General features: G+C 42.5%; 1 protein-coding gene across 1 annotated transcript in view; it reads right to left on the reverse strand.

Moving 5' to 3' along the window:
* The window catches only part of DHX29 (DExH-box helicase 29), a 63,861-nt gene that overhangs the window by 32,494 nt on the left and 17,605 nt on the right, over window positions 1-13,762 (reverse strand). The window contains exons 6-13 of the mRNA XM_082255195.1: window positions 13,537-13,670; window positions 11,104-11,226; window positions 10,842-10,968; window positions 10,048-10,230; window positions 8,556-8,721; window positions 8,175-8,298; window positions 4,759-5,361; window positions 3,068-3,211 (exon numbers count right to left, since the gene is read on the reverse strand). Coding sequence (XP_082111321.1) covers window positions 3,068-3,211; window positions 4,759-5,361; window positions 8,175-8,298; window positions 8,556-8,721; window positions 10,048-10,230; window positions 10,842-10,968; window positions 11,104-11,226; window positions 13,537-13,670 — 1,604 coding nt within the window. The remainder of the gene's footprint in view (window positions 1-3,067; window positions 3,212-4,758; window positions 5,362-8,174; window positions 8,299-8,555; window positions 8,722-10,047; window positions 10,231-10,841; window positions 10,969-11,103; window positions 11,227-13,536; window positions 13,671-13,762) is intronic.

A 13,762-nucleotide genomic window follows, 5' to 3' on the forward strand; every position in this document is an offset into this window, starting at 1 on the left:
TTGGAAAAAAGATAAATGGACTTTATAGGCACAGATAGGAGCTTTAAGTAAAAAACGTTTTTATTGATTGACAATTAAAAACAAGAACATAGCAAAAACCCACATGGGGGAATAAATGCGCATAGACATACAATACATAGAAAATAGTGCCTAAGTGTAACTTGACATTATAGGCATCATTAAACATCAGTGGTATGGTGAATTATTACATATCACATGGTAGTTAGTGATAGAAAAATAATAATAATGTACGTCAAATCCTGGAAGTCTCAAAGACGGTGCCAGAAAAGAGGCTACTAACGTCCCCGAGTTCAGTTCATGCGACCCTGGAGCGATGTATAATTCATGTAACCAGATGCCCTACATGTTTCGCTTGAAAGATCAAGCTTCTTCTGGAGCTACTGGTGTACAAAACTCCATATAGAGACATGTAACGATTCACAGTGGACTCGCGCCCATATATGGGGGCAAAAAAGGGTAAAAAACTATATAAATCATGACGGGGGAGTGTGCTGTGATGAGTCTAGTAAGCGATGCCAACAAGAGCCGAGGCAGATAATGCATATATCTAAACAAGACATAAAAGGGTAGTTGCAAGACCACAAACGACAAGTAGCCAGATATGTATAACGTGAGTATGCCAAAACATGAAGAATCCCTCCAGGCAAGGGCATCAGAATGGAAGACTCAGAGCATCAGCAAACACATCCCCCGGATGGGAATAAAACCACCATGGAAAATATGACGCATGCTCAGAAACCGGTTAACGCCCCCCTCCCCCCCGCGTCATCACGTTTGTGAGGCCCTCCAGTGAGGTATGCACTTCACCGCTGCCTGGATCTGACTGAGTCCCCTGATTGGTTCTCCCCTAGTGTCATCTACCGGCTGCTGGCCAGCCTCAAGGACGGAAACACTGCGGACCCGGAAGGACTCTGAGCTATGAAGATAGACACTTACACCTCCATGTAATTTCTTAATATGTGTCAATAAAATTATTTACATCTGCTACACTGAGTGGTGCCTTTCTCTCAAATTTCCATGACTTTTCCAAAACTTTGTGGGTTAAATTATTTTCCAAAACGTATCCAGGCCTGGAAATTGGCATTTTAAAATTCCATAACTTTTCCAGGTTTTTCATGACCGTACGAACCCTGCATGAGGGGAACTCCACAAAAAATGTAAAACACTGCAAAGGGACAACCCCCACCACACTGGCAGCATCACCTGGTCGCCAGGCACAAGGCACCAAGCAATCCTCAGCAGAGAGGAAGAGGACCCCACCATACTCATCACCCAGCAGAAACAGGCACCTGCAGCCACCAGGATAATCTGCACTCCACGAGCGGTGATCCGGAAGTGAAAAGATCCAGGAGTCAGCACCAGGGGATGAGGAGGGGCTCCCACCGCAGAAATCGACACCCACAGGGCTTCACTGTAATGGCCGCCGCTATTTTCAATGGTAAACCACTGCAAAATGGCCACCAGACTACACAAACATGGCCGCCGTGCATACAGCACACAGGCTACAACAAAATGGCGCCAACACGAGGCCCCATAGGGACCCAGGAGAAAACCCCAGGCCTCAAGGACAGGCCCAGGCAGGACAGGGGGCCCTGGCAGGAGCCCCCAACAGGTACAACCCCCCCCCCTGCACACCCCTCCCTGCCCCCATCGCCAGTATAGCGCCCTGCCCTCACCCCAGTAGGTGGACCACACCACCCACACAGACCCAGCATAAGTGGAGAGGGGGGGGGGTTAGGATGGGGGGACGATGAAGGGGAGATGCCTGACGGGAAGGAGGGGAACCCAAGGGTCCGACTGTCCCAAGAAGGGGCCCATGTCCACCCCAAAACCCTCTAGGGGGAGAGGGAGGAAAGTTACTCACCATACCAGGAACCAGGCGGGCACCGCTCCAGACAGAAGCCCCAGCCATCGAAATGGGAAGTCTGCCAGACAGGAGGAACGCTGCGACTCGGCCTGAGACCCGGTCGTAAGCAACCTCGCGAGGCGTTTAACTTGCAGGCCAGCCCCTGTCCGGTGGGGCTATGTTGCAGCTGACCTAGAGCGGAGCTGAGGTCTGCGCATGCTCGCTGGTCAGACAGGGGAGACCACTGGATCTAGATTATCCAGCCCATCGCCCAGTCGTGGAGTTGATTGTAGATCTCACAGAAAAAAAACAGGAGACAAATTGCTATCTGAAAAGAAAAAATTGCCAGGACCAGTGATCCCAGCAAGGAACTAGGTCCTTACTCCTGACTAGGCAGAAAAAAGAGTACCTATAGCAGGGAGAGGGAGTATACCCCTGGGACTGCCCATAGGCTTAGCCAGACTTTTTTCTGCCTAGTGTCTTACTCCTGTAGGGAGCAGAATAACCCAATGGTTATGAAGATCAGGAGCTGTGTCCGTCAATGAATGAAAGTGTGGTTTTTTTTTTCCACAATTGTTGGTCTTTTTTCGTTTGTTTAGCAAAAAATAAGAAACCCAGTGATGATTAAATACCACCAAAAGAAAGCTCTATTTGTGTGAAAAAGAATGATAGAAATTTAATTTGGGTACAGTGTTGCATGACCGTGCAATTGTCATTCAAAGCGCAATAGTGCTGAAATCTGATAATTGGCCTGGGCAGGTAGGGGGGAAAAGGGCTCAGTAGGCAAGTGATTAAGGCATGTAAGAACAGTCACCTTAGAAAGGGCATTATTAAAGGTGTTGGTCAACAATTCTGAAGGCTGGTGTCTTGGACAACTGTGCAGACTGAAGGTGAGACCAAGGTTCAGCTTGAAAATTGACTCCTAATACTTGAAAAAAAAATGTCAGAGATTCTACCACTTCCTAATAAAAAAAAAAACAAAAAACGTTTTGTTGGATCCCCCCTTTAACATGTGGCTCTTTGTTTGCTGAATTCATGATAAAAAATTGACTTTCCTTACCCTTCAGCATATTCTGAATAAAGCTAAAACAAGATCAGTGAGAGGGAACAATTTTCCTCCTCCTTTGTGTGCTTTTACTTTTAATGACAGTCATCCAATGATCTAGCTGATATGTACAGTAAGTCTCCCCCTCTACTCACCTCATCCACAATGACGTGTGTTATGTTCTTCAACAAACTGTCTTCCTGTAACTTGCGCAGTAAGATTCCAGTGGTACAGTACAGCAGCTTGGTGTATTCTCCTGTCCTAGACTCCATCCGGATCTGATACCCACACAGGGAATTCTGAGAGCAACAACAGACATATTCAGAATTTTTTTAAAGGGTTTTAACAAAGGTGAACCTAATGTAAAATTTCAGGAAATATTGACGTTCTGAGACAAAAACATTTTTTACTGGAAAAAATGGAAATGTTCCGAAAAATTAAAAATTTACTCAGTGTGACATTGTTTTACAAATTGAAAGTCATTTTGTTACACCGGGAAGGTGTAATGCAGAATATATAAAAGTAATATGCTTGAAATAAAAGTACAGCTTATTTAGTAAATAAACTAAACTTGCTTTTTAACTTTTTGTTTTTTTTTATCATAAATGGAATAACAAGGACTGTATATGTTAAGGAGATTTCAACTATACATGAGAACAGGTAACCCCCCCTCCCCCCCTGATAATTTATAATCTTCCTGCTGATATGCATTTTCAGTTACAATGCAAATCCAGAAGCATATATTGCTCTATGAAGAGCTTGATCAATGTGATCGATGTTCTCCTGATTATCAGCTATTTTATAGTTTTAACAGATTTTTTTGTAAAGACATCATTTGTCTGTACCTATTAATTTAGAAGTCCCTTATTTGTTTAATTTGCGTTTGTGTAATCAAATTGGAGAAATAAGCAAGTTATAGCGCCCGTTCACACCGGTGCAATTTCAGGTGCAACAGGCTCACCTGAAGTTGCACCAAATGTATTTCAATGGCTCTGTCCTAATGTCTTTTGAAAAGTAGTTTGTGTATTACCATTTCCCGACTTCTGTGTAATTTCTCTCTCATGTAATGTAAATTGCACTGAAGTTGCGCCTGTGTCCATAGCAGTACGACTTTGAGTCATTTTTCACTTTTCATCCTTTCGTACCAACAATTTTGTTCCCAAAACAAAAGCAGCGGGTTGTGAACAGAATTGCCGGAAACTGCATGGGAGTCCCCCCTTTTTTGAACCTGGTATGGATTTTAAAGGGAACTCCACGGCAAAAAAAAAAAAAAAAAATAAAGTAAATGTTGAACACTGATCCCAATGGGAGTGTTGATTGCCACATTAAATAAGCTGCTAGCAGGCTTTAGATGACTTACAACAAGCTTCAACAAGTTCTAAAGCCTGCTAGCAGCTTATTTAGTGGCAATCGACACTCCCATAAGGATTGATGTTCAACATTTACTAACTGGAGCTGAATGGTACTTTAAAAGCTTCAACAAAGCTTGCTGAAAGCTCTGCAAATGTCAAAGCTCCTATACAAGCTGAAGCCCATGTGAACCTTGCTTATGAGAGAGACAGCTATGGAACCAACCTTTTGAGAAGAATGTCCACAATGGCTTATCAGTAAAGGTACATGGATGATATATTGGCTAGAGGCATGCAGGCCTAGGAACTTAATCACAAAGGTCTTACTACTGTAGCCCATGAGATTTACATAACTGTAAAGTAGTTAAAAGATCAAGATATGACAAAAGGCTGAATGGTTGGTTTGGATGGACTAACCCTTTAAATACATTCACACACATAGAAGGTCAATGTCTCCAGTATCCAAACCTTACAACTTTTTAGGCTGACACTCTTACCCTTCCTCCAGGTCCAGACTCACATCCCAGCTCCTCACACACTCGTGTAGCCAAACTCATGGCAGATATCCTGCGGGGCTGTGTGCACACAATGTTACATTTCCCTGAAGCCCATTTGTTCAGAAGCAGATCCTCCAGCAGGAATTGGGGCACCTGGGTGCTCTTACCACTCCCAGTCTCTCCAGCCACCACTACAACACGATGCCTGTTAAGTGTCTCCAGGATAAAGTCTCTGCGTGCGAACACTGGCAGCTGCTCCCGCTCACTCAGCAGCCTTTTGTACTTTGCTGAATCGCGGCACTTACAGAAAATATTTCTTACTGCTTCTAAATTGGTCTTTTCTACTGGAATTGATGTTTTCTGCTCCAATTCCTCGTCACCAGCCAAGTTTTCCCATGAGTCTTCTGGGTCTTCTGAAGCCTTACATTCCTTTGTAGGTGTGTTGAGCGGTTGCTGTAGCTTCAACTTACTCAGTAATTTGGTAATAAACTGATCCCTGGGTTTGTTGGATTCTAATTTGTTCTTTTCCTCTTTGCTCTTTTCAGCATCACTCCACTCCAGCCAAACATCTCGGTAAGTTGGTGGCAGCAGCTGGTGAACAGACTACAAACGTAAAAGAAAAAAACGTCTTAAATGATATTTGGGATGTATCACGGTGGCTCAATCTTTAGTGGTGTTGTCATGAAGCTCTATGATCCTAAATCTAACCAGAACTTACTCTTTATGGAGTTCTTATGTCACATGGGTCTCTGAATGGCTTCATTAAAGTTCTAATAAACCCAGGACCCTGCATTCACTATCTGGTCTCCCCCAGTACACAGAACATGGAAAATCATTTTAGTAAATATAAACTGTTAATTACCTTTTCTCATCAGCAATATATAGCAGTCTTGTGACTTCTATCAGTGCCTGGTTAAATTTTGTAGGAAGAATTTTCATACTGCACGGACTGTCCTATCAGGATGCAGGACCCTGACCCTCTGTCTGGACAGTGCTAATTGGCCCTGTGCCGGTCACATGCACTCTCCCAAGAAAAAAAAAAAAAACTCTCTAGCAATACACACCAAATGTGCAGCCTGACTCCAGTAACTCTGTCTTATCCAAACATGTTATGGGGACAATACAAGAAGGGGAGGATCTGTGCATACAGGATCAAACAGAATTTTTACACAATGCAGAGGATTAACCCCTTCGGTTCCACAGTGAGTATAACAAGCATTCTTTACTGCATATACAGGCTGATTTTACTGTTTAATGTTTACTGTGGGTTTAGTAACACTTTAAGCATATTCCTCTGGCACACTATACTAAAATTGACTGTGTGGTTTAAAGGATGCTGCAACAACTTCCCTCTGCTCACAGTGCATAACAGGGATAAGATAAATTACTAGCACCCCAATAAGCTTGTTTCAAAATGAAAATCTCTTTTTATTGCATGAGCACATAGAGATGCAACATTTTGGGACCACGCAACGATCCTTTATCAGGAATGTTGGTGTGCTGGCAATTTAAAGTGGTTGTAACCCTCAGACATGAAATATGAACAAAGCATATAACTATATAGTGTGAACTTGTCTCAATTAAGAGCACTAAGTGTAATTTCTGTCTGCTGATTTGTTCCTCAGCTATCAGCATGAGTCACTTATGATGAGTTTCCCTGACACCCAGAGAAAAAAGGTGACAGGCGAGGGACCTCTTACACATTGACAGCCTCAGCTCTGTTCCTGTGTGCTGTGTGAAGGGGTGTGTCCCTTCCCTCCAATCAGCTCTCAGAGCTCTCCTCACTGAGCTCTGCAGAGTTTTCCCAAAGTGTTACTAAACCCAGGACCCTGTATTCACTACATCTGGTCTCCGAAGCACAAAGAACAGGGAAATGCAATTATTTTAGTACATATAAACTGCTAATTAGCTTTTCTCATCAGCAGTATATAGCAGTCTAGTGACTTCTATCAGCGCCTGGTTGAAGGAGGAGTTTTCATACTGCTCTCGCTGTCCTATGAGGCTGCAGGTCCCCTGACCCTCTGTGTAGACAGTGCCGATTGGCCCTGTGCTGATCACATGCACCCTCCAAAAAAAAAAAAACGCTCTAGCAATACACACCAAACTGAGCAAATGCAGACAGACTACACTAACTTTGTCATATCAGATGTTTTAGGGACAATGCAAGAAGGGGGAGGATCTGTGCATACAGGATCAAACAGCCTTTTTACAAAATGCAGAAGATTACCACTTAGGTTCCAGAGAGAATATAACAAGCATGCTCTACTGCATATACAGACTGATTTTACTGATGTGGGTTTAGTAACACTTTAAGCTCTGCGCCCCACCCCCCTTTTTTTCTGAACTCTTCAGACAAGCTATAAATTCTGGACTTTGAACTGGATGTAGAGAAGAGAGCTGCAGATAGACAGATACAACTTATGTAGGAGGATTTTTTTTCATCCTTGTGTATCATCTGAGGCCAGTCACTTCACTGGATATTACAACCACTTTTACTTATCCGTTGTACATCTCTATGGCTTTTCCTTCAAAGCCTAAAAAACAGCATGGTGGGTTAAATGGGTTCCACCTAAATTGACCCTGCAGCAGGAGGAAATTAATCAGTTGATTCAATCAAAACGATTCAAGCGTTCATTTAATGCTAAAGAGATCTCTGACTTGTCTACAAAACAGCTTCAGTTTTCTGGGATCTGAAGCTCCTACATCCTCCTTACATGATCTGAAATTTAGAAAACCTATTTGTAACGCCTTTAAAACCAACTGACAGAAAGCTAATGTAAAGATTCCAGATCTGCCAAGTGTATGGGCAGCATTCCATCTCATAGAAATGTGTTATGCTACAGCTAGCCATACAAAGTCAGATTTTGCTTCAACTTAATAAGCTACTTTAGCAAAGTTTGCACAAACTACGTAGTGCGTATCGCTGTGTGACTGTATAAAAGTTCAAAGAGAAGTGTGGGGTATTAAAAAAAATAAACATATGTACTCACCTAGGTGGATGCAGCATGGATCCAATGCTTCATATGTCCCCTGACACCTCAACACCGAGAACTGAGCTATTAAAAACTGATGATGGCTCAGTTCTCAGTGTTCAGTGAGCAGAGAGCCAATGACTGTCCCTTCAGTGGCCTGGACCAGCTGAGTGACGTCAGCAGAATGAAGTGCACTCCTGTGATCCCCAGGGGACGTAGGACCAATAAAGCCTTGGCCATACTTGTTCTTTAAACACTTATTTTTAATGTTTTATATAGCTATACCTGCAAAAGGGGTCAGCCTGAAGTGATCTAGCAGGACTTTATTTTCTGAATAAAGTACCACTTTAAGTTAGTGATGTTAATTCAAATAGTAGTATAATACGTAGCACAATACACAGAGTATACTGTATGTAATACTTTCAGTGTAACACAAATTCTCACCTGGCCTTTGGTAAGCTCATACAGAGCTAAAGTAGCTGCAAGGTGCTGGGCCTGCATACTGTCTTCTGTTACGATAGTAGGGCACACAGACATGATGTTGTCAATCGATTTCACAATTTTCACCCTGAAGTGACAAATCTTGTTACTGTCTCTAGATCAATTCCATGAATGATGATTTAAGTGAATACTGAACAAATTAGCATAGCCACTTAACTATGAAAATAAGAACAAAAGCTGTCACCTGTAACAACCAATCATGTATTAACCTTTATATTATACGAAAAATAAACACGCATTCTGATTGGTTACTATGGGCAATGGTCAACTTTTGTGTTCTTTTTCTTTTATCTGGTTTTATGAATCAGCCCTGAAGACTCTTACCTGCTCCTCCAGTACCTTCCCGCATGCACCTTTTCAAAGGAAGGATTTGGGCTTTTAGGGTAATGTTTTCTGCACCAATCAATCAGAAACTGCTTTGGTGATTTACCCGTCCAGCTGCGAGATGTATAATCAAAGTTCCTCACATCAAGCGGAGGTTTCTTTTTTGCTGAAACAGCAGTAATAGATACATTAAAAAAGTGCATTTCTCAAAACAAACATTAGACTTTATCTTTCAATGTGTCTAAAATGGAAAATTGCTGCCCAGAGTAAGCAAAATTGCTATTCTTTCTAACACAATAAAAACAAACGTGTACTTTGCTTGTTTAGGTAAAGAACAGGTTCGTTTTAAAGCAGGAAAAATGAGCACATACGTTCCATGAACGTTCCTGCCACTCATGCTGGGGACTGAAGACCGCTGCAAAATTGCTGGGCAAGTTCTGAGCAAACACTGTGTCAGAGCTTACACAGAACAATGAACCCTTCCCCAATACCTCGTTATAGTACTTGGTTAATTGATTTCCCAGGCACCAACCACTGCATTGTGGGTAGGTGGGGGAAAGATTCCTGTATGCGAGTGGAAAGTAGGTCCGTGTTCCCTAAAGTGGTTGTAAGGGTAAAATGTTTTTTACCCTCATGCACTCTATGCATGAAGATAAAAAACTAAAAAAATAACCACTGTGCTTATCTGCAGCAGCTCTTCTCTCCTCTCCCCACTCTCACAGGCTTGGCTGAGAGCAGCGGGAGCCATTGGCTCCAGCTTCAGTCAGTCAACACCTGTGAGCAGGAAATGAGCCGAGCTGTGTGTCTGAATAGATGCAAAAAGCCTGGCTCGAGATCAAGAATGCACGAGTGCCCCCATAGGAAGTGGCTTACTATGCAGGCAGTCAATGAGGAGGAGGAGTGCCAAGAGGGGACCTGAGAAGAGGAGGGTTGGGGCTACTCTGAGCAAAATTATTGCACACAGCAGGAAAGTTTGACATCTTTATTATTTTAAAGACAAAAATTTATAGAGTCTAGGGAGAACCTTCCCTGATTGGTCTTGGTTCAGTGAAAGGGGAAACAAATTTACTGCTAAAGGAAACACAGACTGCCTATGATTCCTACTTATCCCCAAGACACTCTGCCATACTGTATGTGGCTACCCAGTAACATTACATTGTGTCTTCCTAGAGTTCACAATAATGAGCCTCTAGCACAGGGGAGTCAAACTTGATTTAATCGTGGGCCGCATCAGCATTATGGTCACCCTCAAAGGGCCGGTTGTATCTGTAAGACTAGATGTCCAGAGCACCACTCCACCTTACATCAGGTGCCAAGAGCCCCCCACCATCAGAAGTCAAGAGTCCCCCACCCTTCCTTACATCACACAGAGAGAGCAGAGCTGGGAAGCAGAAAGTGCAGGGTCAGGAGGACAGCTCCCCAGCATCTACCATACTGACATATGAATTTTGGGTGGTCTGATCATCAATGTCCCATTATAAGTCTTTCTCACCTTTCTCTTCTGTTGCCTCTTTAGGACTTTCAAACAAACTAAAGTTTAAAGCCTCATCTTCAGGAGGAGGAGGGGGAGGAGGTGCTGGAGGTTTTGCACTTTCACTGTTCTCTTTTTCACTTTTTTCTTCTGGAAGTTTCACATCAGGATTAAACATAGGATGCTGCTCCAAGTTCTTCATCTCTGTGCAAAAAAAGATACTTTTTTGAAAAATACAAGGAAAAAATTAAATACCAAAACATGTAGGTTAATTTGATAATTACACAGATTGATCTTATACCCATAGACACAGTGGCTGCTAGGAGGGATCATAGTGCCCAGAAGGGGACAAGAAACCTGACATACCCGGGAATGTCAGATAACAGCAGTGTTCCACCCACTGGAGAGGTAAGTATTTATCCTCTTCTATAACCGGTTGCATATGTTGGTGACAGGGTTGCTATAACAGAGCAGCACAATGCTTTTGTGTTACTCTTTGTAGATGGAAGCTCTGCCTGTAAAGTATACAACTATGTGTCTAGAAACCACATTTCTACTGGTTAGCCAGCTATGCCTGGATGGAAGACAACCTTGCGACAAGAAACCGCTTCCCTACTGGTTAGCCAGCTATGCCTGGATGGAAGACAACCTTGCGACAAGAAACCGCTTCCCTACTGGTTAGCCAACTCTGCCTGGTAGGGGGGGGGGAAAGAGGGAGATAATCATATGACTAGAAACCACTTCTGTACTGGTCAGCTAGCTCTGCTATGTTTGTTATGATTAAAATTAAATTAAAAATAATTCATTTTTCCAACCTTGCAAATATGTCCGGATTTTTTCCTCTGCCTCCCGTTGGCCTGCCTTGTCTTTGTCCTGCTTTGTGCTTGCAGCCTGTGCTTTGGCATCAAACAGCTTGGCAGTTAGTTCCAGATATCGTTCATTCTGCATGAAGAGAAATGTCAACTATAATTTCCAAGTAGTTGCACAATTTCTGTGTAGATCCATATCTGAATGCTCAAAATGATCTGGAATTCCGTGTGGTGTGAAAGATGCATTAGTGAAGTCTATTACACTTACCGGGTCAAACTCTTCTACCTCAGAATCTTTATCAGGATCCATCTCTCTCTCCTCATCGTCACTTCCTTGCTCAGCATATCTTAGGATCCATTCTTTCATGCTCAGATCTTTTTCACTACTAGCCTAAATCAAATCAAAAGAAATGTCCCAATGCACTATGCAATTGCTATATACAGACATAAGTATTAGCAATGTTTACTGAGGTTTGAAAAATGAAAAATAGACAGAAGAAAGGGAATGGACAAAGTTATCCAGTACTGAATCATGTGGTTAGAGAAAGAAAAGATTTTTATATCCATTACACAGTTGCTGGGATAAAGTTTTTTCCTTTGTAAAAGGAACAGTTCACTCAAGTTACCCACATGATCATTAGCCAAGTTTATCTTATGGAATAGATTTTACTGTACAGACCAGGTGTTTAATACGCAGCTTACACATGCGTTTGCAAATGCGTGTCAACTAAACCCCTGTTCTTTATTTATATCGAGACAGGTCTACTTGGTTGGTGGCAGACTGGAGGGTGAGTACATCAGACTGGGGGCTGGCTGGCTTCCATGCACCTCTTTTAATCCTTTTCAATTTGTTTAATACGTATGGTTATAGCTTAGCTTAACCACTTTAAGACCAGGCATATTTTTGACACTTGGAAGCTAAAATCATTTTTTTTTTTTTGCTAGAAAACTACTTAGAACCCCCAAACATTATATTTTTTTTTTTTAGCAGAGACCCTAGAGAATAAAATGGAGATTGTTGCAATATCTTTTAATCACACCGTATTTGCGCAGCAGTCTTCCAAACGCATTTTTTTTTGGAAAAAATTCACGTTTTTTAATTAAAAAATAAGAAAACAGTAAAGTTAGCCCAATTTTTTTCCATAATGCCCAACATGTCATGCTTCAAAATTGCGCACCCTCGCAGAATGGCGACAAACTTTGGTACTTAAAAATCCCATAGGCGACACTTTACAAATGTCTACAGGTTACCAGCTTAGAGTCACAGAGGAGGTCTAGGGCTCAAATTATTGCTCTCGCTCCAATAATCGCGGCAACCCTTCACATGTGTGGTTTGAACACCGTTTACATATGTGGGCGGGGCTTCCGTTTGCATTCGCTTCTGCGTGCGAGCTAACGGGGGACAGGGAGCTTTCATTTTTTTTTTCCTATTTATTTTATTTATTATTTTTGATTTTTACAAAGTTTTAAAAAAAAAAAAAAAATTTGATCATTTTTATTCCTATAACAAGGAATGTAAACTTTCCTTGTAATAGAAATAGCCATGACAGGACCTCTTTATTGTGAGATCTGGGGTCAAAAAGTCACAAGTACACTAAAAAAAAAAAATGGTTAAAAAAATCGTCTCTTTAAGCCGGTTGCTAGGCAATGACGTTTGACGCCGCTCCGGTCCGCCAAGACCATAGAGTCGAGTAAGGGCCATCTTGACCTCATTCGACTTCCTGTCTAAGAGGATCCGGGACCGGATCGCTTTCCCTGCTGCCGGCGGGTCCAGTAAGCAGGGAAAAGGACTGGGACGTGGCAGGAGGGGCACCTCTTCCGCTGCACCATAAGAGTGATCCCGTGGCGAATCTGCTGCCATAACCACGGTATTTAGCATCAAAGTAGTGACGTACATCTGCGGTGGGCAGTCGGTAAGTGGTTAAGTGGAAACAAATAGCCATAAGTCTTTTCTTCCCCATATACATTAATATTATTTAGTAGAGAAAGTGATTATTACTCAGAGAGCTGTGTATGTACGGTTTGTATTTATTACAACTAAAAAAAAAATATAATAAAATCATGCCTGAAGGCAACATGCCACATATACACTGTAAAACCATCACTTAGAGGTCCAACACATATGGCCAAATGCTACCTAAGCTACCCATGCCATGTAAGGGCCTGACACCTTTTGTTCATGTGAGAGCTGCTCCTCTCCCCACACAAGTCAATGGGAATTCAAAAGCAGCTTAAAGCTGGTGGCCGGAGCTTAGAATGAGGTCAAATGCCATCTGCAGGTCAAATGCACCTGTCAATGAACCTTGAATGATCTCAGAAGCGTTTCAACCTGATCTCAAATACATGGGGATCGCATCTAAAATGGACACTGCATTTCCCCAGTCACACTAGTCTAAAGTCCATCAACATGGACCCTACCTCAGCGCTGTGCAAAAGAAGTAGTGGAACCGCACTCAGGTAGATGAAAACAATTGGAATACTTTTATTCTTCAAATCAAATGTGGACAGACAGTGCAGGGAACAGGTAATCCAGGTTAACGCGTTTCACGGCGCACACAGCCGCTTACCTCATCGCTGTCCCCTTTAACTTGTGTGCTGAAATGAACACTAGAGTACATAGAGACGATCGGGCAAAGAAAGAGACAAGTATACATAAACTGAATATTATGATTGGTTGTAGGCCTATAGCATAAACACTAACCTTTACAGCAGGGGCTTCCTCTGACTTGACAGAGTTAGGAATGTTGGCAGGCTTGTGAGGAGGAGGACAAAACTTTGCTCTAACCTTTTGCTCTTCCTCTACAAACTGCTGACTAAAGCCCTCTGGCAGAGCACCTGTGGAAGGAAGGTCATGATTAGTACTTTCCATAGAACGGACTATGACAGTATGATCCTGTGTCTGAAAGCTTAGGTTTACTTTATACTTA

This window comes from Pelophylax lessonae (assembly GCF_965119305.1).
Source record: "Pelophylax lessonae genome assembly, chromosome: 1".
In the NCBI taxonomy this organism is placed as follows: Eukaryota; Metazoa; Chordata; class Amphibia; order Anura; family Ranidae; genus Pelophylax; species Pelophylax lessonae.